The following is a 25712-nucleotide window of genomic DNA, read 5'->3' as shown; positions in this document are numbered from 1 at the left end:
CGTGCCGTTGCTGTGCTCGCTGCGCAGGGACGAGAGCGACGTGCGCAGCGGCGAGCGCACCACCACGGCCATGCCGTAGGGCACGCTCTGGCGCACGCCGTAGCCGTGGCGCATGCCGTTGGTGAACTGGCCTTGGTACGTCCCTGCGGGCGAGGAGAGGACGGTCAGTGGGGCTCCCAGGGCTGCCAGGGAGCCCGGCCGTGCCACGGCCAGGCCGTCGAGGGGCAGGGGATGTGGAGTGACCGGAGCCAGCCGGCCTCCGAGGGTTGAGATTGCCTGAGTGTGTGAGAACACATGCCTGAAAGCCAGGCGTTGATGCAGTGGTGTGAATAGTCCCATTGGTGGGAACGTGTCAAGGTCACGAGCATGCCAGATGGAGTGAGGTGGAATGGCGCAGGGCATCAGTGTGTGAAGCTGTGCCAGCAGGCGAGGTCCCTCGAGTGCATGGAGTTACACGAGTGTGCCAGGACATGAGCAGACAGTGTGTATATTTCTGCTGGTGGGAACACACTAGGGTCTTTAGTGTGCCAAACAGAGTGAGGTTGAGAGAGCCTTTTTAAGTGAAGAGTGAGCAGGTGAGGCTCTGTGAGTGTGAAGTTAACTGAGCGTGCGTAGAAATGGAATCACACAAGAGAAATGAAAAGTGCCAGAGGGAGAGTGGGTAAGACAGTGAGTTTGTGAGGTAGTGTGAAAATTGCATTTGTGTGAGTGTGCAAGGTAGGGGAGCATGTGGAAGCATGAGTGTGCAAGGCAGTGTGTGCACAGGGGGTGACCGAGATCACACCAACGGGTCATCATGAGATGTATGTAAGGTTATGAGAGCATCTGCGGTCTTCAGTGTGCAAGGACAAGTAAAGTTGTAAAGGTGCAAGACTTAGAGGATCAAAAAGTGCAAACTTGTGAGCAGGCAAGGCTCTGTATGTAAGGTTAAATGTTTGTGCATGGTTATCCTGCTGTTCAAGGTGAAGTGAAGGTCCAAGGTCATGAATGGCTAAGGCGGTGTTTTCATGGTGGTATGAATGTTGGAGGGCATGGGCAAGTGTGTATTTGTGCAAGGCCATGTGTAGAGAAGACGGTTGGGGGCATGAATATCAGTGTCTTTTGACTGTATAGGCTCATGTGTGTCTGATGCCGTGTGTACACATGGCGTGAGTGCCTAGCAGAGGTGACATTACGGGTATGTGTGAGGTCTGAGTACGCAAGGCCATCTGAGTGCTGAAGTGCAACGTAATCTGAGATTGAGACACCCGATGCTGAGTGAGGGTGTGAGGTTGGGTGCATTAATGAAACTGAGACCATTGACACTACATGTACGCAGGATAGTGGCATGTACAGGGAGCTATTAGCAAGAAGGCCTTGCGTGTCCATGAGTATGAACACATGAGCTCCTGGGAACTAGAATCTGTGCACGTGACTGTGACATGCATAGAGGGGCGGAAGAGAGTAGTGGTTAGAAGCACAGACTCCGGAGCCAGGCTGCTGGGTCTGAATCCTGCCTTGGCCCTTGCTAGCTGTGTAACTTTGGGCAAGTGACTTAACCTCTCTGTGTCTCAGCTGTCTCACCCGTTAGAACAGATTAACAGTTGCCTCTAACCTCATAGGGTTGTTGGAGGTTTAAATGAGTTAATATTGCTGATGAACTATGAAGGAAAAGATACGAGTGTGATTTTGTGATTCTGCAAAGTTGTGCTAGTGTGTGTGGTCACCTAGCTGCATGAACAAGCTGATACAAAGCTACAAAATAACTTCATATTCCACCCCCATCCTAAGAGGCTGTGCTCCCTGGGGCTCCATCCAAGACCTCCCTCCATCTAAGACCTCCCCCGCCCTCCCCTGTCCTCCCTGGGGGATTGCATCATCTGGTACTTTTATAACTGCCACCTATCTCCTGCTGGTTATCCTGACTATATCCCCAACCTCTTCCCCTCTGCAGCACCACCTTGAAGACAGGTGCCCCCAGATGTGACACAGCATCTCCAACTTGTCACCTCCCCTCCCAGCTCCCCAACACCTGTTCTGCCTTCTGGATCTTCCTCCCCGCAGCAGCACCCCTGAAAGCCATTTCTCTGCCTCCATCTTTGTGCCTGGAGTACAGAACAGTGCCTGACACAGCATGTTCGCTGAAGTGAGGGGGCAATTCAGAGCCTGTGTTTTAAACACAAGCTGATATGCAGCCCTGGTTAACCAAACAACCAAATGGCTTCCCAACAAATACCCAGAATGGCTGCTGCAGCTGCTAAGTTGCTTCAGTCGTGTCTGACTCTTCTCGACCCCATGGACTGCAGCCTACCAGGCTCCTCTGTCCATGGGATTTTCCAGGCAAGAGTACTGGAGTGGGTTGCCATTGCCTTCTCCAGGATGGCTGCTAAGGGACCCCTAAGGTCAACCCAACAGGCATGCTCGCATTCAGACCTTTGCACTGGCTGTTCCCTCTGCTTGGAACTCTTTTCCCTCCCAATGTCCTTGAAGTGTTTGCTCACTGAGGCTTACCTGACCACCCTATTTAAAATTACAATCTGCCTGGGACTTCACTGGTGGTCCAGTGGTTAAGAATCCACCTTGCAATGCAGGGGACACAGGTTCGAGTCCTGGTCGGGGAACTAAAATCCCACATGCCGCAGAGCAACAAAGCCCGCGACCACAACTAGAGAGTCCCTTCGCCAAAACAAAAGATCCTGCATGACGCAACAAAGATCCACGTGCTGCAATCAAGACCCAATGCAACTAACTAAATAAATATTTGTAAAAATAAGTAAAATGCTAACACCCACCCAAATTTCTTTCCCCTTCCTTCTTTGCTTTTTGTTCCTTCATAGCATATCTAATATTACATATATTTTGCTTTTTCTTTTGTTTTTTGACTATCTTCCCTGGGTTTCCTTGGTGGCTCAGTGGTAAAGAATCCACCTGCTGACACAGGAGATGGGAGTTTGATTCCTGGGTCAGGAATATTCCCTGGAGAAGGAAATGGCAACCCACTCCAGTATTCTTGCCTGAAAAATCCCATGGACAGGAGTCTGGCAGGCTACATGGGGTTGCAGAGAGTTGGACATGACTGAGCACACACACACACACACGCACACACACACACATACACGGCACATCTCCCTAGTAGAATATAAGTTCCATAAATGCAGGATTTCCATTCTTTTTTGTTCACTGTTGTATCCTTAGTACCTAAAATAATAATATTATTCAATAAATATTGTTGAATAACAATATTCAATAGATATTTGTTGAAGGAATGAGAGAGTAGCATGAATTTTATAACTATTTTCTCTTCTTTGTGCTCTAGCCAGCTGAAAATGGATCTGCAAAAATGACCAGAGAGATGTTTATAATGGCTCCCATAAGACTCACCCAACATGACACAGTTAATAAATGCAGAGTGTCACAACTCACATCCATATCTGACTGTGCTCCTTCCAAAAGTCTCAGAAGAAAAAAGAAAAAAAATGAGACAGAGAAGTGGACAAGAGACAGGACATTGTGGACAGACAATGAGACAAGAACAGGACAGAGAAGATAGTAAACTGGAGGAAAGAAAAAAGCTAATCTCTGGATTGAATAGCTTGTGAAATCAAATCAACCAATCTACCTTTAGCTTAAATTTGGCATGAGATGGGCTAACGGGGCCCCTTTAAGCCTAAGAAAAACTGAGATTGCAACAGGAGAGTGTCTCTTGGCCTCCAGTTGGGGAGGAAACGGCCAGGCTATATTAGGAAACTTACAAGCAAGTGACAAGAAGCGCAGACACCCAGGGGAGGTTGGGAGTGACAGGGCCCTGGGAAGGGGAAGAGCCAAGTGCTGGGATCATTCCCTGCCTGACTCTCTCTAAGACAGGACAGTTCTCTCTGGGGACAGGAAGAATGCATCCAAAGAGGGAGAGGGGAACCCACCCATAGCCATCTGGCTGAGAAGGGCCTTCTGTGTAAGGAAGTGCTTCCTCATACCCTTTGGGATGGCCCCTCACTTGAACTTGTAGACATAACAGGGCTTGCCTGCAGGGTAAGGACCAAGATTCTCAGCAGCCTGCAAGGCCTGACATGGGCTGCCCCTGCCCACCTCTCCGGATTCATCCTGAATGGCTCTCCAGGAATACTCGCCTTCCTACCTCAGGGCCTTGGCACATGCCTCCCCTCTTTTTCTTGGTGTGCTCTTCTCCTCTCTCCTCCCTTAGTCAACTTCTAGTGACATTTCAAGCTTCAGCTTAAATCTGACTTCACCTAGGATGATTTCTTGAGCCCTCCCCCACCCCCCACCAGATACTGCCACATGATGTCAGTACTTCTGGGCATTGTGTGCAGTCACAGCCAACAATGTTTATCATCGTTTATTCACCTTAAGCCTTTCCTACCAGACTGTGGCTTCCAAGAAGGGATGGGATCCTATCTTGCTTATTTGCCATGATCTCATCATCTACACAGTACCCAGGCATAAGGAAGCCCTGAGTGAACATCTGGGGAACCTGGGAGCATCTCCTGAATGAACCTTACTGTTCTTTCATGGTCAGGAACTGTATCTTGTCTTTTCCCTCACAACTCAGCGTATAGTAAATTCTCAGTTGGGACTGGCAGTGGCTGCCGAGAATATTCACGACTAATTCTGGGAGTTACTGGGATATTTGTAAAAAACTGAGGAAGGCTATAACCACAGTAAATGCCATCCTAATATACAGACCAGACTCCTCAGTTTAATAAAACCGAAATAGTGCCTTTTCCTTGCAATCCTTGTTCAGGTTTAGTATAGAATAACCTGGGTTGGGAAAGACTCTGCCTACCAGTGCAGGAGACACGGGTTCGATCCCTGATCAAGGAAGATCCCACAGACCACGGGGCAACTAAGCCCATGTGCCACAACTACTGAGCCTGTGCTCTAGAGCCTGCTCACCACAACTACTGAAGCCCACGTGACCCAGAGCCCGTGCTCAGCAACAAGAGAAGCCACTGCAACGAGAAGCCTGAGAACTGCAGCTAGAGAGTAGCCCCTACTCTCTAAAACTAGAGAAAAGCCTGCACAGCAGCGAAGACCCAGCCCAGCCAAAACTAAATAAATACATAAAATTATAGTAAAAAGAATAACCTGAGTTTTAATCATAACTCTTGACACTGGGTAGTTCTAAAACATGCATAAGTTATTGAAGCCAGTTAAGTCTCAGTTATGTCTATAACTATAACATAGAGGTAATGATACCTCCTTCCTGTGGCTTTTCACTCATTCCTTTGAATCAAGTGTTGGCAACGAACTGGCCTAGGTGCTGGGGATGCAGTGCAAATAAGTAGATGTGGTCCCTGCCCTCAAGGGGCTTGGAGTCTAGTGCCAGTGATAGATTGGATTTAATGGCACCCCACTCCAGTACTCTTGCCTGGAAAGTCGCATGGACGGAGGAGCCTGGTAGGCTGCAGTCCATGGGGTCACTAAGAGTCGGACACGACTGAGCGACTTCACTTTCACTTTTCACTTTCATGCATTGGAGAAGGAAATGGCAACCCACTCCAGTGTTCTTGCCTGGAGAATCCCAGGGACGGGGGAGCCTGGTGGGCTGCCGTCTATGGGGTCGCACAGAGTCAGACACAACTGAAGCGACTTAGCAGCAGCAGCACAGGAATAAACGTTAGGCTGCCCCAGCAGTGTGATCCAGAGAGATGACCATCCAGTTCTTGGTTGGCAGTGGAATGGGGAGGGTTGGTTGACCAAAGATTAAGTGAACTCTATGTGAGGCAGCTAGCACACAGCAAGTGCTCAATAAAGGCTAGCTTTTTGGCAGGTCAAAGTCTTTGCTCAGAAAAGCTGGCCCAGAAAGGATTAACTGGGAAGATGAAGAGGAGCCAGGAAGGACAGAGAGAACTTAGAGGGAGAGAATGAGACCAGCTCTGGTTTTCTCCCTAGGTCTGCGTGCTTGTAAGAAAGCGGGCTTGTGTCCTGGGATGCCCAGCTTTTGCTGGTTTGGGGACACTCCTGAATCAGGGAGGCCTCAGAGCGTCTGTCCTTGGGAGGAAGAGCATTTGGGGGATCTGTTCATCAGTGAGACTTGGCCCCCTACACACAGAATGGAGGAGTTTCTGGAAACCATATCTATAGTATAAGATCCACCCCTCCGGGGCCAGAGTTTATGGCTTAATTGACTTGGATACTAGAAAGCATATCAGATGATTGTAATATGCATTCTGTCAACGTTCTCCACTGACCTCAGCCAGCATGCTCTGTCCCTCTGTTGTAAAGCCTGCTAACTGAGGCCCTTAGCACCCTGATGCACCCATTGGCAGCTTGATCTCTAGCAGATCCATGCCCCTGTTCCTACATGTGGAGTTGTCTATTTAACTGTTCCTAAATGTATTCACTTCTATTGTAAGCATTATTTGTTTGTTTTAATTATCTTTGGCTACGCCGGATCTTTGTTGTTGTGTGCAGGCTTTCTCTAGCTGTGGTGAGCAAGGGCTACTCTTTAGCTGTAGTGGGTGGGCTTCTCACTGAGGTGGCTTCTCTTACTGCGGAACACAGGCTCTGGGTGTGTAGGCTTCAGTAGTTGCGGTCCCCGGGCTTAGCTGCCCCAAGGCATGTGGAATCTTCCCAGCGCAGGAATCGAAACCACATCCCCTGCATTGCAAAGTAGCTTCTTAACCACCAATAGGGAAGCCCCGGACTCATTATTGAAATATTGTTATTTGTTAACATTTGTTCTCTAAACCAGTGTACTATGAGTATACAGAGAGAGAGTCTAACTTCTCCAAAAACAAGATGAATGTTTTTGGATGTTCATAAGGGAGAGAGTTCCTTAAAAATCGCTCTCAAACTTGCCATGAATGGGCTAACTATAAAAGAATGGGAAAAAAATATAAATTTTTAATTTATAAATTAAACTTAATTTCTTGCTCCATTTTAAAGAAACCAACAGAAACCAGAAATTGTAAATGATATGTTACAGGAACGGAAGGCAGACAATGAGAAACTCCACTGAATATCTACACGTTGTACCTAATGTGACAGGGCTTCCCCGGTAGCTCAGCTGGTGCAGAATCTGCCTGCAGTGCAGGAGACCCTGGTTCAAGTCCTAGGTCAGGAAGATCCCTGCAGAAGGGATAGGCTACCTACTCCAGTATTCTCAGGCTTCCCTCATGGCTCAGATGGTGAAGAATCTGCCTGCAATGCGGGAGACCTGGGTTGGATCCCTGGGTTGGCAACATCCTCTGGAGGGGGATCACAGTCCATGGGGTCACAGAATCAACAGCACATACCTAAATGTGATATAAATTAAAATAAATATCACAAGAGACTTCCCCTGGCAGTACAATTGTTAAGACTTTGAGCTTCCAATGTAGGGTATATGGGTTCGATCCCTGGTCGGAGAACTGAAATCCGATGGCCACACAGTGCACTGAGAAAATAAATAAAAAATGAATATCTTAAGGTTTATGCTGCTAAGTCCCTTCAGTCGTGTCCGATTCTGTGCGACCCCATAGACGGCAGCCCACCAGGCTCCTCTATCCGTGGGATTTTACAGGCAAGAGTACTGGAGTGGGGTGCCATTGCCTTCTCCCCTTAAGGTTTATAAATCATTTAAAAATCTTTCTCTGCTCTCACTAACATTCAGTTAACCAAGTTGCATTTGGCATCAATGACATCAGATTAGAGGGCTTCTACTTCGATTTTAAACATCAGTGTGAGTACATCTGCTGTGACCAAGAGATGGGTCCATCTCAGGAAAGAAGATACCAGATGGGTAACTGAAACTAAGACAAGGAGAATTGTATGCCAGTACCCTGATGTGTGACTTTCCCATAGGGTGTGAATCCAAGGTTTGGATGAGTTTATTTAGGGCAACACTGCACTTTTGTTTTTCTTTCTCAAGTAAAGGATGCTTCTGACCTGAGTCACTGGGGACTCTGTCTTCTACCTGGTCCGCTGGAATTTTCCCAATGTGGTAGGTGCAGGTCATTCTGTTCAGACCACAAGAGGCCAAACTAGAGATATATAGCCTAGAAGATTCTCCCAGCTATACAACCTAATGATCTATTAAGGCAGGCTCTCAAAAAATGTGTTTCTCAAAACTGGTGTTAATAGTTTTTCATGAAAAAAAATTCTGAAGTCAAGACAATTTGAGGAGGTTAAATGAAATGAGTTTTTCTGACTGTGAGACTATGCCAGAAGAATTATTTTATATATTTTATATAAACTATTTTAAATATATTATTATATATATATATGTATATATATATGGCAGTGCTTGGGTCTCTGGGTCTTAATTGGGACATGTGGGATCCAGTGCCCTGACCAGGGATCAAACTGGGCCCCCTGCATTGGGAATGCAGAGTCTTAGCAACTGGACCACCAGGGAAGTCCCCAGAATTATTCTTCAAGAATTTTTCTTAATTCTTCACTATTCCTCCCATGTGTCTCTGAGAAAGATTCTCAATCCAGGGGCAAATCCTGATTGCTCTAAGTCAAGCATTAAAGTCTATCCAGCTTGCCAGTGATTGGATTAGATGTGAGCGTGTGATGAAATCTGACCTTGAGACTTGAGGGTAAGTTGGCTAGTGGGGTGGGGCAAGGGAGACAAGAGAGGTTTCATAGCTCTTATAAAGAGATACATGGGGAGAAACATACCCTCTTTTTCTGCTGGATGTTGTTGAATGTGGACATGACTCCTGGAGCAGTGGCCAGAGGGTAACTAGCTGAGAGCAAAACCCACACTCTGTGGATGGCAGAGCAAAAAGATAGCAGGAGTCTGGGTTCTTGCTGGTGCTATTGCACCTTCAAATTAACTGATCCTGAGACTTCCCTACATCTGGAGTGTTGTTATGTGCAATTAGAAATATTCTTATTAAAAAAGATCTGTGCTGCCCAATAATGGTAGCTACTAGCTGCATGTGGTTATTGAGCACTGGATTGAAAATATTTAGTACAGAAAAAAATGTAAACTATCTCACTAATAACTATATATTGATTACATGTAGAAATGATACTTTTGGGGATAACAAGTTAAATAGAAGATGTGTAATTGTAAAGCAATTTTCCACCAATTTTTAAAAAATATGTGATTAAAATTGATTTCACATTTTAAAATGTGGCTACTAGAAAATTTTAAATTACATTTGGAGCCCACATTATATTTCTATTGGGAAGTGTTAGTTTTAGGTCATTTGGAAGTTAGCGCTTTCTGTTACTTACAGACAGAAAAAAATATCCTAAGAGATACAGGTCTAATCATTCTAATTTTACAGCTGGGAAAATTGAAATAAAAAATGTAAATGACTTGCTCATGATCATACTAGTGTGGCAGTTGTTGGAGATCACAGCTGAGTAACCAGACCAGTGCCTCCTCGGCACCTCTAAGAACCTGAGAACACCCTTTACAGGTTAAAGGTTCAGAAGCCTTCACCCAAATCTCAGCCCTAAAGAAGTACAACTATTCAGAAACCCACAAGGATGTAAAGCAATTATCCTTCAATAAAAAATAAAAATTTTTAAAGTATATAAAGAAAATAAAAGTGTGATTAAAAAAAAGAGAGAGAGAGAAACCCTCGGGGAGTCTAGAAGACACAGAGTCCACTTTGAGACAGAGAAGAGATATGTGGATCAGACCATGAATTCTGCCTCCAAATACAGACTGCTGCTGCTGCTGCTGCTGCTAAGTCGCTTCAGTCGTGTCCGACTCTGTGCGACCCCATGGACTGCAGCCCACCAGGATCCTCTGTCCATGGGATTTTCCAGGCAAGAGTACTGGAGTGGGGTGCCATTGCCTTCTCTGCCAAATACAGACTAGACACTGAGAAAACCATTCCCTCTGGCCAGTGACACCTGCCTATTTCTAGGAAACTGTCTGAGATCCAAATATCAGTGTCCCTAACGGACTGACGAGAGATGGAGAGGAAGGAATCAGGACAGGCTCCTCTCTGGGGGTACCCACTGTCCATGAAAGTCCTCAACTGACAGTCCAGTGTGTCTGCATGACCCGGTCCCAGCTCACTTTCTCAGTTTTGTCTTCCAAATCCACTAAAGCCCATTTTCAAAGCCACCTGCTTCAGAAAACTACCCAGGCCACCTCCTTCCTCCAAACACTCATCACTTCATACCACTAAGAGCTGCTATCTTGTCAATATCTTGTCTGTTTTGTCCAACAGTGTTCCCTGATCCTTTTCCCCAGGTCCTCTATTTAGGAGTTAGCTCAAGATCTTTGGGCAGGACGGTGAAAGGCTCATCAACAGATTCAGATGGGTCAGACATGACTGAAGCAACTTGGCACACACACACCAAGTTCTTCTCAAGGCTCAAAGGAAGACAACTCTTGGGGCTTCCCAGGTGGCGTGAGTGATAAAGAACCTGCCTGCCAATGCAGGAGACATAAGAGATGTGGGTTCAATCCCTGGGTCGCGAAGATCCCCTGGAGTAGGAAATGGCAACCCACTCCAGTATTTTTGCCTGGGAAATCCCATGGACAGAGGAGCCTGGGGGTCTACAGCCCCTAGGGTTGCAAAGAGTCGGACGCGACTAAAGCAACTTGGCATGCGTATACATGACAGGTAGGGGAGTGAGGACCAGGAAGTCCAATGGTCATAGCTCTTGTCCAAGCACCCCCAAATCAGACCAGGCAAACCAGGTATGCACATTATGGTGAACACACATGCCCACACCATGGACACCCACATAGATGCTCTTGAGTAGAGGGGACCCATCCCAGCTTAGGTCTAACCCACCTTGGTAATGACCGTGGACCCTGTGTTCCAGCAAGAGCAAGTCAAGCAAGCCTGAGGCATCTCTAGGAGCAGCAAAGAATAATGGAAATTGCTTGGGCTTCAGAAACAAACCTGACTCTGAATCTCTCTTTAATACCCCAAAACACCCTTCTCTTCATCTCCATCCCATCCACCTAGTCCGGCTGCACCAGTTCTCCTGGAGAGACAATAGCATCTTCCCTAGTCTCTGCCTCCCGGGATACCCACTTCAATCCACCCTTCACTGCCACCAGAGTCCTCTCCCTTCTAAGATGCCGATCTGATCACATAAAACCTGGTTTTTGATGGCTTCCCAGTGCCTTGAGGAAGGATTGTCCCCTAGGAAACAGATTCTGAGGCTGAGACTGCATGTGGATGATTTTGGCGGGAGGGGGACTCTCAGGACAAACACCTGTAAGGGAGGAAGCAGGTTTCCATAAGTGGAAGAAGCTGAACAGATCCCATGGGGTCACTGGAGCTGGTATGACCTTCAGAGTAGTTTGAAATTGAAACAAGGAGGCTTTGTACTCGAGCATCAGCTCATTAACTATGGGTTAACCCCAGAGGGCGGTGCCTCCTTTTGTCAGAAGGCAGTGCCCAGCTATGAGCCATCAGCAGCCCACACTCCCGGCAAATAGGGGAATGAGGACCCTGGTCCTGAGGGATGTCTGATGGTGTCCCACAGCCTCCCCTGTAAGAATGAAATTCAAACTCCTCGTTGTGACCCAGGAAACCCTCATGGCCTGGGTCCTGCCAACCCTTGTCTTATATACGCCATTCTTCCTCTGAGTCTCTGTGCTCCCACTTTTCTCGAACACAAATGCTCTGCTCCCACCTCCAAGACTTTACACTCAATATTCCTTTTATTATAAAAACAGTATTTATTTTTGCTGTTGTGTGGGCTTTCTCTAGCTGTGACGGGGGCCGCTACTCTCTAGTTGCGGTGCGCAGGCTTCTCATTGCAATGGCTTCTCTGGTGGTGGAGCAGGGGCTCTAGGCACATGGGCTTTAGCAGTTGTAGCATGCAGGCTCTAGAGTGTGGGCCCTGGTAGTTTTGGCTCTTGGGCTTAGCTGCCCCAGGGCATGTGGAATCTTCTCAGACCAGGAGTCAAACCCGTGTCCCCTGCATTGCCAGGTGGATTCTTGACCGCTGGACCACCAGGGAAGTCCTCAATATTCCTTTTGCCTGGCACAAAAGTGTAGTCCTCCGGTCACCCATCCTTCAGATCTTAGCATCAAGGCTGATATCACTTCCTCCAGGAAGCCTTCTCTGATTACCCAACCAGATTAGGTTCACCCATCATCAGCTCATAAACCCTTCTAACTTATCCTTCAAATTACAAATACCATGTTGTAATTAAATAACTGTCTGATGCTGGTCTCTACTGTTAGAATGTATGCTCTGAGGGCAGGGACCAAGACTGCCTTGCTCATCACAGCATCTCCAACCCTCAGTGTGATGACTGGCCCATAGAAGGCATTCAGCTGCTGCTGCTGCTGCTAAGTCACGTCAGTAGTGTACAACTCTGTGTGACCCCATACACGGCAGCCCACCAGGCTCCCCTGTCCCTGGGATTCTCCAGGCAAGAATACTGGAGTGGGTTGCCATTTCCTTCTCCAATGCATCAAAGTGAAAAGTGAAAGTGAAATCGCTCAGTCATGTCCGACTCCTAGCAACCCCATGGACTGCAGCGCACCAGGCTCCTCCGTCCATGGGATTTTCCAGGCAAGAGTACTGGGGTGGGGTGCCATCGCCTTCTGCCCTAGGCATTCAGCAGATACTGTCAATTGAGTGCATGAGTACTTGGCCTTGGACAAGTTCTTTTTGAATGTATCTCCACCCAGCAAGGGCAGAGCCAGCTTCTTTTCAGGGTTGCTGTGAGTAAAGTATGAGTTATCTAGCAGAGACCTCAGACTCTCAACAGATGTTGGCTCCCTTCACTTCTTAGGAAAAGATTGCAGGGTGACCAGTCTTCCCCATTTGCCCGAGATCGAGGAGTTTCCCAAGAAACTTTACTACTTTCAGTACTAAAGCCAGGACAGGACAGTTCCCAGGCAGATCAGGAGGGTTGGTCACCTAAATCTGGGTGAGAAGGAGACAAGGGCATTTCATATTAATTAGTGCAGTGTTCATAGCATGCTGGTAAAACAGCTCCTTGGAAAAACAACTTTGATTCATGTGTGTGCATGCATGCCAAGTCACTTTAGTCATGTCCAACTCTTTGCAACGCTATGGACTGTAGCCCAGCAGGCTCCATCTTCCCAACCCAGGGATCGAACCTGCATCTTTTACATCTCCTGCACAGGCAGGCAGTTTCTTTACCGCTAGCGCCACCTGGGAAGCCCTACCCTCATTCACAGTGTTAACCAATTTCTGTCATCTAAATATTCCTCCCATGGCCAATCAAGCTACCAACAGTTAAACAGCCAGTTTGCAACATTCCTGAAAACTTAACAATGGGCTGTCATGCATCAGTAGGAGCTAGTGGCAGCCCTGTAGCCAATACTAACTGCATGTTCCTGCTATCTGCACATGCACCATGTGGTCATAGATGACCTCAGTGCAGGGGTAAGTGACGTTATTTCAGTTCCAAGAAGGGCACAGCTTGAAGAGCATCTAGTCCAAGGCAACAAGTCACCTATCATGTCGGCTACCTATTTCCCATCCATCCTGTGTCCACAGCAGACACTGCTAATCTATCATGACGCTGACTCCTAACATGGCCATGCTGTCTCCCTTCACCGCGTCTCCAAGAAGCCACAGTCAAGTAGCTGATGTTGCACATAAGAGAAATTGACTTACCTCTAGGAGTAAGTGTGGTTCAGCCCCTCATTATGCAGGAGAGGAAATTCAGGCACAGATAGGTAGAGGGACCTGCCCAAGGTCACACAGCCAGGCAGTGGCTCAGCTGGAACTAAAGAACAGATCACCTGCCTGGCTTGCCCTTTCACTCCTGCCTTGCCTTGAAGAGCAGCCTACCCCAGAGTGGGGTGGAACAAAGGGAAACTATCTAGGATCTGAGCCTAGATTCTGGGGGGCTCTGCTTAGAGCTCCCAAAGTCTTTTCATACCTGAAGGCTTCTTAGCATAAGTGTTGTTCATCTGTTGAAGGGAAGGCACTTCTGAAAATATCACAAAGTTGCACAGGTTGACTGCATAAAATTCAAACAATTGAGGAGTATTTAAACTAAAACATTTTGTACTGGGACTTTCCCGGTGGTCCAGTGGCTAAGACTCTGCACTCCCAATGTAGAGGGCCCAGGTTCGATTCCTGGTCAGGGAACTAGATCTCAAATGCTGCAACTAAGACTTGGCACAGCCAAATAGATAAATACATATTCTTTAATTATTAAAAAAAATTCTCTGTACTGTCTCCCCAGGAGTAATCACTGTTAACAATTTTGGTCCTTCCAGGATTTCTTCTGCTTATTTACAAGCCTATGCATAGCACAAGCAGACTAAAAGATTAGCTGTTCCCCACGCTACCACTCTCCCTCTCAATGAGAACACTGCCCCCCACACAGTAGGCACTCAATAAATATTCGTCCAGTTGCTCTTGTTTGATTAAAATGCTTTAGATTCCTTTCTGTATGAATATAGGTGAATCTGTCTCTTTTTTCCTCCCCTCTCTCAAAAAAAAAAAAGTTTTTATTGAAGTATAGTTTCACTTCTATTTTTTTCAGAGGGTTATACCACTTGGCATGTGGGATTATGTTCCCTGGACCAGGGATCCAACCCACACCCCTTGCAGTGGAAGCATGGAGTCTTAACCACTGGAACTCTGTCTTTTTAATGGTTTTAGTCCTTCCTGGCATGGTCTCATGGATTCACTGAACAGTCCCTTTGGGTGACTGTATAGACAACATTCCGTTTTTGCTGTAACCATCTCAAGGCCTTGCTCTTTGGCTCGCCTGCAAGGTGGCACCAGTGTCTCTTCCCATGGCCTCCAAATGCTCCCTCCCATCAAAGCTCCGCTGTCTTCCACTTTCCAAGATTACCACCAGGGGACCCAAAGTGGAGGGACTGAGAGCATGGGCGACCAGCTCCTGGGATCAGGATTGGTTTGCAGTGGGTGTATATAACAGGTCCCGGTAACCTGCAGGGTTCCACCACCCCCACACATAGAGGCTGCTCTCCTAGCTTGCACAGGAGTCAGGGGATTAATCAAGTGACACCGCCTGGATGCTGACAATCCTGGAGCCTGGAGGAAAGCAACTTTGCCAGGTCCTGGGTCAGTTCGGCCATGCTGAAGGCCTAGGAAGCCAGGAATAATTGAGGGTGGGGGACGCAAAGGGATCAAGGGGAGAGGGTCTGGGTTCAGACGCCCCACTGGTCGCTCCAAGGCCCCTGTCTGTGTGCAGGCCTGCACACAACCCTTACATCCACGTGGCTTGTGTAACAGGCATTCCTCACCCTCAGTATCCAACACTGAGCTCCTGACCTTACCTCTTTGAATCCTCATCCCATCTCAGCTCAGGGCAATGCCATCCTTTGCAGCTCAGGCCTTGAAACCTTCCCTGACTCCTCTTTCTCTCCACACACCCTCTCTGCAACCCATGAGGCCAATCTATCAGCTCCACCTTCAAACTCTGTGGTTGACACAGAGTTCAACCACTTTTCCCCACCTCTGCTGCCCCAAGAGGCTGGTCCAAAGCATCATGGCATCTGAACTGTATCATTGCAATAAATGATTCTAATCGATCTCCATTCTTCTACCTTTCTGCACCGTCTCCTCCCCCAGTCTCCCAACACAAAGCAATCCCTTTAAACAAAAGCAGAGCAAGTCATTTTTGTTTTTTTTTTTTTGGTCATGAGGCATGCAGGAATCTTAGTTCCCTGATCAGAGATGGAATCAGTGCCCCCTGCAGTGGAATCAGAGTCCTAACCTTTAGACCACCAGGAAATTCCCTCATATTACTTAAAAAAATTTTTTTAACTTTTTATATTATATTGGAGTATAACCAATTAACCATGTTCTGATAGTTTTCAGTGGACAGCAGAAGGACTTGGCCATACATGTACATGTATCCCTTCTACCCCAAACTCTTCTCCCATCCAGGCTGCCACATAACACTAAGCAGAGTTCTCTCTGCTATACAGTGAGACCTTACTGGTTATCCATTTTAAATATACCAGAGTGTACCTGTCCATCCCAAACCATGTCACTTTTATAGCCCCCATTATTCTCAGGATCAAAGCCAGATTCTTACCACGGCCTCCTAGGCTCTGCATGAACAGCCCTCTCTCCACACTTGCCCCACAAGAATATTACACAGGGGAAGTGACAGCCTTCTCTGTACATCTCACCAAGGGGCCCTGTTGCCAGGTTGTCCTGTCATCAGCAATGTGAAGTTTGATCACTTTGTTAAGATGATATACATAAAGGATTCAAGTTGTATTACAAATAAAAGAAAGAGAAATATGCTGCTTGAAACACAGAGCTGTGGGCCACCGTCAGGCCTTGGGGTGGCCCCCACTCCACACAGTTCAAACAGTGGTCAGCAGCACATCATATGCTTGAATGCTTCCAGGCACGAGGTGCTCACTCCTTGCCAGGGGAGAGGGGCTTCTGGAGTTCCTACTGTCCCTGGGTCGCCCTATGGATTCTGCCAGGCAGGTCTGGGCCATTAGACTCCCAGCTATGCAGGAGTGAGTAGGGGAATCAGTCGTGACCAGACTTAACCCACCTACTCTGTGGCTCCAGCTTGGGAAAGGATAGGAGAGAACTAGGTCTAGGGCAGGAAGCAAGCCTGTCTCCCTCACCCCACACTCTGCCCTCAACCAGGGCCCTTAGAAAATGAGACTGGACATTCCTCACAAAGGTGTGGCAGCCAGGGCTGGTCCAGGGAACAGCTGCTGGGGACACGGAATTAGCAGGCACTGGAAACATGCCAGCTCGATGAATGCCAAGGGCCTGGCCTTGGACAGGGGCACGTCTGGGGAGATTTGGCCAGCTGGACACATGCATCCGAGAGAACAAAGCTGCAGAGAGGAGGACTAATGACGTCCACTTCCCTGTCTTACTCAGGGTCCGCTCTGCTCCCCTGGGGGCCCAGATAAATGCCAAGAAGCTGCCATCACAGTAGCCCAGCTGCCTGTCACGCTGACCCCTGGCTGTGAACTGGGATGTGAGATTTTCAAGATGAGGTTCAATTATGCTGATTCTACATTCGCAGTGGAATCCATCTGACGTGGCTTCCACCTGCACTGGCAGGACCCAGCGCAGAGCTAAGCAAGTCAAAGGCTTGGCTGCTTAAGTGCTCCAAAGTCAAAAGCTGGGTTTTGATATTTTCCCCAGAGGCAGCTGTGGTTCAGACCATCCTGAATTAGTTCGCCCTTTGGTCTGCGAAGGAAACTCGGAAAAGAAGGTGTACGTTTCAGCCCTTCCTCTGAGCCAGGCATCACGCTAAGCCCTTTTCATGGATTATCTCGTTTCATTGTTTCAGTCATATTTTGAGGGAGATTTTGACAGCCTTGGTGGAAAAAAAGGAAATGGAAGATAAAAGAGGCCACACGATATGCCCACGTGTGTAAAATGAAGAGGTGGCTCCACCTGGACTTGGACTCAGATCTGGCCACTTGAAGCCCCAAGTGCTTAAGTAACACATGCCTTTAGTCCCATCAGATTCTCTTAGGTCTTCTACACTTAAGCTTTAACAGCGATCAAGAATTTTTAAACTAAAAGACGTTCCTTTTAAATCTGAAGGAAAAAACCCCAAAAAATCCCACCAAAACTAAGAAATTAATTTAGTAATGTAAAAGGACGGAAGGCTAATGTACAAAAATAATTTTATGTCTATAACCTAGCAATGAACAATAGGAAAAAGGAAATTTTAAATGCCATTTATAATATCATAAGAAATAAAATACTTATTAATTTTACTTTTTAAAAAAGTGCAAGACACTGAAAATGCTAAAACATTGTTGAGTGAAATTAAAGAAGACGTAAGTAAGAAAGGATATATACCATGTCCATGGATTGGAAGGCTCACTGCTGTTTAGATGTCCACTCCCTCCAAATTGATGTAAAAATCAAATGCATTTTTCTCTAACTATTTTACTCATAATCACTCTTGAGAGTCCCTTGGACTGCAAGGAGATCCAACCAGTCCATCCTAAAAGAGATCAGTCCTGGGTGTTCATTGGAAGGACTGATGTTGAAGCTGAAACTCCAATACTTTGGCCACCTGATTCGAAGAGCTGACTCATTTGAAAAGACCCTGATGCTGGGAAAGATTGAGGGCAGGAGGAGAAGGGGACGACAGAGGATGAGATGGTTGGATGGCATCACTGACTCAATGGACATGAGTTTGAGTAAACTCCAGGAGTTGGTGATGGACAGGGAGGCCTGGCGTGCTGCAGTCCATGGGGTCGCAAAGACTCAGACACGACTGAGGGAATAAACTGAACTGAACTGACAGAATAAAAGGAATGTAATGAATGCATCAGTATGAACAATGCATCCAATTGTCAGAAAACTAACTAGGATCCAAAAAATAGAAAAAAAGAATTTAAAAGCAACAAAAGACTTCCCTGGTGATCCAGTGGTTATCAGTCTGTCTGCCAATGCAGGGAACATGGGTTTGATCCCTGGTCCAGGAAGATCCCAGCTGCCTTGGAGTAACTAAGCCCGGGTGCCACAACTACGGAGCCAATGCTTTAGAGCTCACGAGCTGCAGCTACTGAAGCCCGCACGTCTAGAGCCCGTGCTTCGCAACAAGAGAAGGCACCACAATGAGAAGCCCTGAGAATCCAGGCACTGCAACAAAGAGTAGCCCCCACTCGCCACAACTAGAGAAAGCCTATGCGCAGCAACGAAGACCCAGCATAGCCAAAAATAATAATTAAATAGTTTTTTAAAAAAAGCAACAAGATCAACAGTTTGCACAGATCTGTATGGATGAGTCTCTCAAATTCTCTAGTGAAAAGTTAACATAATCACTTCTTTACAAATTGCCTTTGGTTCTTGTGACGTTGTGCTGAATATACTTCCTCACGATCCATCAAATGTGTTTTTAATCAAATTTCCATCAGGCCTTTTTGGTAGAAATTGACAAGCTGATTTTATAATGTACGCAGAAATGGAAATAATCTAGAATAACCCGAAAAGTCTTGAACAAGAGAAGTCGGAGGATTTACTCTGATTGGAAAACTCGTTTTATGGGAGATTGGGATTGACACATGTGCACTACTGAATACAAAACAGATAACTAAGAGAGGCCTACTGCATCGCACAGGGAACTCTGCTCAATACTCTATGCCTGCGTGGGAAGAGAATCTAGAAGAGAGTGGGTGTATAACAGATTCACTTTGCTGTATGCCTGAAACTAACACAACTTTGTAAATCAACTATACCCAAAAAAAAATTTACAACAAAAATAAATAAAAACTTATTTTAAAGTTCCAGTAACCATGCTATCATGATATCGGCACAAAGATAGACACCTAGATCAATAAAAATGATATTCCTTTGGGGAGCGAATATAGAAAGAAATATGAAAGTTAAGTTTCTTCAAGGAACACATGTCACAGACCCAGGTCATGTGACAGCAGATATTACTCAGGGCTCTGTGCTGTGCTTAGTCATTCAGCCGTGTCTGACTCTTTGCGACCCCATGGACTGTAACCCACCAGGCTCCTCTGTCCATGGGGATTCTCCAGGCAGGACTACTGGAGTGGGTTACCATGCCCTCCTCCAGAGGATCTTCTCCACCCAGAGATTGAAGCCAGGTCTCCTGCATTGCATCGGATTCTTTACCAGCTGAGCTGCTTAGGGCTCTAGCTTGGAAAGTTCATTTAGCTCCCATGTTCACTTAGGCTAAAATGAGCTGAAGCCGTCAGCATTGGGAAAAACAAAGAAATCTGTACCCAGAGCATAGAAGGTTCCCTTTTTGACCCAGTTGTCATACTTACACATAAAAATATCATCACTTCAGCATGTAATAATCAAAGCACTAACCACAGGCCTAATTCTGTTCTAAGTATTTAATGTATAACAATGCATCATTTAATTCTCTCAAAAAGAGAAAATAACATTTCTATCAATTGAAAGTCGCTCAGTCATGATGCCTCTTTGTGATCCCATGGACTATCCAGTCCATGGAATTCTCTAGGCCAGAATTACTGAAGTGGGTACCCTTTCTCTTCTCCAGGGGATCTTCCCAACCCAGGGATCAAACCCAGGTCTCCCACATTGCAGGTGGATTCTTTACCAGCTGAGCCACCAGGGAAGCCCAATTCTATCAATAAGATCACATACAAGAAAATAGCAAGTATAACATACAGGGAGAGAAATATTACTTCATAATGACTTGTTTCAGTTTTACATTTTTATATGTATGCATTGAATTATAATAGAAAATACATATGTTAAAGTGGGTTATAATTATAAAAATTTGAAAGCCACTGAGAAGGCAATGGCACCCCACTCCAGTACTCTTGCCTGGAAAATCTCATGGATGGAGGAGCCTGGTGGGCTGCAGCCCATGGGGTCACTAAAAGTCAGACATGACTGAGTGACTTCACTTTCACTCTTCACTTTCCTGCATTGGAGAAGGAAATGGCAACCCACTCCAGTGTTGTTGCCTGGAGAATCCCAGGGACGGGGGAGCCTGGTGGGCTGCCGTCTATGGGGTCGCACCGAGTCGGACACAACTGAAGCGACTTAGCAGCAGTGTAGTAGAAGAGAGAATTAAGAAGCCTCAATAATATAAGACATGTATGATTCTTAGCACATAGTCTGATAAAGACTAGTAAAGACTCCATAAATGGTAGAGATGGTTATTACTACTGTCACGGAGTCTGGTAAAAACTAATAGAGATTCGGGACTTCCCTGGTGGTCCAGTGGTTACGAATCCACCTCCCAATGCAGGAGACACAGGTTCTATCCCTGGTTGGGGAACTAAGAACCCACAAGCCTTGGGGCAACTAAGTCCGAGTGCCACAACTAAGACCCAATGGAGCCAAAAAATAAAAACTGGTAAAGATTCAACAAATAGTGGAGAAGACAGTTGTTGCTACTTGGTCTTAATAAGGCCAACTTCATGGGCATTCAACCTGTACACTCACACAAGACTCTGAGCTCAGAAGGGCCCTGACCTTGGTTTAAGGCTCTGATGTCACCATCTTGAAATTCTTAATTTTGAAAAAGGGGCCCCGCATTTTTGTTGTGCACCGTGTCCCTAAACTATGTAGCCAGTCTTGATTATTTTGTGTAGTTGTTTATCATTTGTTAAAATGCTGATTTACAGTATAAAATATTTAATTGTCACTTATGATGATCAAATTCCATCTCGGCCTCTTATCAGTTAGAGGACTGTCGATCTCAGTGTCCTTGTCTATAAAATAGGGGTAATAATAATAATACTTCCCTGTAAGGGTTATAGTGAAAGTTTAAGTAACACAATGCTTGCCATGTGCCCAGATGAGGACCAAGCACATTGTTCATACTCCAAAAATGTTAACTATTATTAGCTTTAGGAGGAAAAAAAAGTCAACCTTGGGCTTGTTTTTCCTGCTGCACATTTTGGGGAGGGGATTATTGAATTAGATCCATGGTCCTGGAATTTATTTGAGCACCAGATTACTTGTAGAATCTGATGGCTCTTGCAGGAAATATTTCCCAGAAAAACACAGAGAGTCCACACACAGAGTCCTGCAGTTTCAGGCCATTCGTGGGCCTTGGAATCCTAGGCTCAGGCCCAGGTCAAGATCAGAGGAAAACCAAGATCACTAGTGGCCCTGCAAGTCCTAGAGTCTGTGGGTCTCGGGTGGGAACCGCCAGGCAGCCATGCAGCTGTGGATTACTACTTAAGGGCTGGGTGTGCTGGCTTTGGGCTTTAAGTCAGCAGCTATTTTTAGCTTTGCTATATATGGCCAGGGGAGGAATGTGGGGCTATAGATGGGGGAGGGGTGCCAGGAGGCTTAGGGCAGGATTTGGAAGACTCCTCTGCCTGGACTACCTTCCCCTTCCTACCAGAGAATTGGAACTTCCAGCCAAAGCAACAAGCAGAGGGGCAGAGGGAAGGTCTGTGCGTTTAGGAATGACTGGGGCAGCCATGAAGATGTCAGGTCAAGTCACTTTACAAAAGTAATATTCCTATTTTTTGACTGTGATCTGCAACAAAAAATACATTTGAATCATGATATACACATAAACAGATGTTTCGATACACAAAATATAGATATATAATCTCCAACTGAACAAACATTTCAGGAATCAATACTTTAATCTCATTCTCTATGAAACACTCTGATATTTTCTATTCTGTTCTGTTCTATACTTTCCTTTCTTTTAAAATGCAGGTCATGACCCACTAAGTTGATTTGGCCAAATGGGTGGACAGCTCCAGTTTGGAAAGCTACTCTTTGGTTTGGAGCAGGCAGACACCTGTAACACCAGACCGCAAGGTAAGCCAGGGAATGGAGGAAAGCAGACGTGTTATCACTTGGATCAATGCTTCTCAAAACTGAGAATGAGACACAAATCTCAGCTTGATCTCCGCTGGACAGCAAGCTTCGGACTTCAGTCTTTGTACAGTGTTCTCACCACCCGGAGCAAGCGTCCTCACCGCTGTCACCTGGCTGACTTTGTACTTCAGAGCCCCACTTGTCACCTCCTCCAGAAGGCCTCCCTGAGTGCCTCAGTCTCATTAGCCACCCGCTTCTTGCTCGCTTAGCCCCCAGCATGTCCCTGCTTGGCACCCAACACAATTTTTTGTTACATTCCCTGGAAGGCGGGGTGACCTCTCCCATCCTGTTCAGTTCTACACTCTCCCCATCCCCCGCCACCGCCCACCCAGTGCTGGCTTCCTAATAATCACTCAATAAATATTTACTGGATGAATTAGTGATAGTTAATAGTAATAATGGCAACTGCACATTCATCCCATGAGAAAGCTTAGGAGAGGTTAGCATAAATCCATCTTAGGGATGAGGAAACTGAAGCTCCAAGAGACAAGAGAATACGATAGGGGCAGGGTGGTGATCCAAGGCTGCCCGGCTCCCAGCCGTCCCTAATCCCAGGATCTTATTTGTCCACATTCCCCTCAGTGCTACCCAGGATGGGGCAAAGGGCAGGTCCTTAACAACCCCTGGGAAAACTGATGACAGGTTGATTAAAGAGATTTTCCGAAGCAGTGGCCACGTCTAATTTTGGAGGGTTGTGCTTGGGGGAGAGGATCTCTGAGGTTTCCAGACCCCCTGGATGTGGGGCTGTCTCTTTCGAGAGGAGAATATGGGCTTCTGACAAACCAGAGGGGCAGACCTCCCGATGACCTAGCCTGGAGGGCTCCTGGACACACCTAGGCTAAAACCCAGGGCCCTGCAAACCTTCGTGCCCTGGCCCGCCCACATCTCCAGCAGCAGCCCCGGCAGCCCAGCCTGTGCCCCTCATTCACGCCTCTCCCACTGCCCCGGCGTTCTTGCTGTTCCTCGTACGTGCCAAGCCCAGTCCCGCCTCAGAGCCTCTTCAATCTCATTCCCTCTGCCTGGGGTTTTCCTTCCTTCTCCCGTCCTCCCTACCTTAGTACTCAGACACCCGCCCTCCAAAAAAAAAAAATTACGCTCTTCCCTCTCTGCTAGTTTTTCCGTAACACAGGTCACTTTTGGAAATTGCATCTGTGTTTGTTTTCCTGTTTATTTCTGTTTTCTTCACTAGACAGGGAGCTTCCTGAGGACTTTGCTTGCTCACTGCCTCGGACCCTGGGACTTGCTGCGGGAGGGCGCCTGACGCATCATTGGTACTCTATGAAGGAATGAATGGGTTTTCCCTATTTTAGACATACTGGGACATCAGCCTGTAGTTTCCCAGAAATATTGCTTGCCCCTGTGACTCATATCCATGCTCCCCACACACAAACACACACTGTGTGGGGAGGAGGAATAGGGTAGGGAAGGGGAGGAACTTTCTGCACATGCATATTTGCACCACTTTGCCTGGCTCATTGATGCCCAGCAAGCCTGCGGGGACCATCTCCACTTGGTAACTGGAACATGTGAGGTTTGCTCTCTGCTCACCCCCAGTGCTCTGTGCAGTGACCAGTATAAACACCTGAATCGCACTGAATTGCAGAGGTTCCGCAAACAGCTCAAGGTCACCAAATTAGGAAATGTGAAGCCAGATTTAGTCCAATTCCAGCCAGCCATTGTGCCACGAAAACTCTGTTAACAACCTATTAACATCCAGGTACATTGGAGGTTGAGCCCTCACCAGATAGCCAGCAGTAGGTAACCCAGTCAGGAGCTTGTCCTATACCTGAGACCACTGTCTACAAGCCTCACAAACACAATCTTCCCATCAAGATGCAGTTCCGATGTCACCTCCTCTAAAGCCTCCAATGACCTCCTCAGACCTAACTTCCCTTTACTGCCACGGCACACTATGAGTACTTGCATATAAGTGTTTGTCTGCAAGCATATCTTTGAACCCATGGACTCTACCCTACTTCTCTCTACCGCTAACCCTTTTTACAATGCCTGGTGAATGTGGTACTACAGAAATATTCACTGAACAAAAGTATGCTTGGGTGGATAGATGGATGGATGGATGAGTAGATGGATGGATAGATGGATGAATGGATGAGTGAATGGATGGATGGATGAGTGGATGGATGGCTGAGTGGGTGGATGGATGGATGGGTAAATGCATGAGTGGGTGCGGGGGTGGATTGATGAATGAATGAACGAACACTTCATGATCTACTGGCTGAAAATAATTTTCATAGCAAAATTGACATTAGACACCAGTTCTTCTGGAGCATATTCCAGAGCTCTTTGTACACCCAGCCTGCCACAGTCGCAGTGGTGTCTTACTGAATGTGTCTTGAATGTGTGTTTCTATGGCAGGCCTTGTACCAAGCATGTCTGCCAATTTTCTCGACAGCTCCGTTATTAGCCTCACTTTTCCTGTCAATGAAATGGATGCAGAGAGAGGTGGAGCTGCTTGCCCAATGCCACACAGCAAATCATATCCTGGCTCCTCCTGCCCCACTCTGCGCCACCTTCCTCACCCCATCTGGCCCCTCCCCAGGTCTGCAGGCTGCAGGCCGGGCTCACCTCCATCCGCGTAGGTCTCAGTGCCATAGCCGTCCTGCAGGCCGTTGTTCCAAGTGCCCTCATACTTGGCACCGCTGCTGCTGCTCTGCCGGGTCCCGTAGCGGCCCTTGAAGCCGTGTGTCCACTCGCCCTTGTAGAGCCAGCGTCCCTTGGTCTCTATGCCCAGCCCATGCCGTTTGCCCTGGCTCCAGTATCCCTCGAAGGTGTTTCCGCTGGGCCAGGTGTAGACACCCGCCACTTCAAAGCCAAAGTTCCAGGAGCCCGAGTATTCCCCCTGGCCCTTGGGGCCCGTGCACAGGCCGTGCCCGTGGGCCTTGCCCCCCTCCCAGCCCCCACAGTATGCCCCGCCATCATCAAAGTCAAAGCGACCCCCGCTCATCTCATCGTAGCCCCGGACCTCCTCACCGTTCTCCAGCTTTGGGGGAGAAGGTGATGGGGAGAGGGGGTGCCAGCAACTCTCTCCAAGCAGCTCAGGGCTGGGCGCCCCCCTGACTCACCGCGCCCCGGGAGGAGGGAAGCGAGATGCCACCCGAGGCTGCAGGAACCCAGGAGCCAAGTCAGCACTGGGTCGGGCGGTCAGTGCCATGCCTGGGAGGCCCCCACTCAGTCGGCCAGAGGAAGGCTGCCAGCCGAGGAGGAAGTGGAAAGGAAAGGTTTGAAGTCTCCACGGAGTGTCCCCAACCTGGCTCCCATGGAGTCAAAGGAAAAAGTGCTGTGATCTCTTTAAGAAGTGCAATGGGAAGGGTGGGGTGGAGGGGTCCCCAGTCTGTCTTCAAAAAGGAGAACTTTTCCTCTGTGACAGCCCCCAGCCCAGAGGCTGAATTCCCGGCAGCCGGCTGGCCCCCTTCTCCTCCACCCCCCTGGGTGTGCCGGGCTGTGATTCCGCGCCCTGTCCCGCCCCCCTCCAATCCTACCCTCCTCCTGGGATGGAAAGGTCAGTGTTG

At 47.4% G+C, this 25712-nt stretch overlaps 1 protein-coding gene and 1 non-coding gene across 2 annotated transcripts in view; one reads left to right on the top strand and one right to left on the bottom strand.

The window, feature by feature from the left end:
- Positions 1–25712, bottom strand: part of JPH2 (junctophilin 2) — a 77916-nt gene extending 52204 nt beyond the window's left edge. Inside the window, exons 1-2 of the mRNA XM_010829231.1 lie at positions 24769–25712; positions 6–143 (exon numbers count right to left, since the gene is read on the bottom strand). Of these exons, the coding sequence (XP_010827533.1) occupies positions 6–143; positions 24769–25147 (517 nt within the window). The 5' untranslated portion in view covers positions 25148–25712. The remainder of the gene's footprint in view (positions 1–5; positions 144–24768) is intronic.
- On the top strand, positions 13923–13995 carry TRNAG-CCC. Its single transcript has one exon. It is a non-coding gene; the product is annotated as a tRNA-Gly (tRNA).

Source organism: Bison bison, unplaced genomic scaffold (genome assembly GCF_000754665.1).
Source record: "Bison bison bison isolate TAMUID 2011002044 unplaced genomic scaffold, Bison_UMD1.0 scf7180017864500, whole genome shotgun sequence".
In the NCBI taxonomy this organism is placed as follows: domain Eukaryota; kingdom Metazoa; phylum Chordata; class Mammalia; order Artiodactyla; family Bovidae; genus Bison; species Bison bison.
The sequence above is the reverse complement of the archived record's forward strand: the minus strand, read 5'-3'. Positions and strand labels throughout refer to the sequence as shown.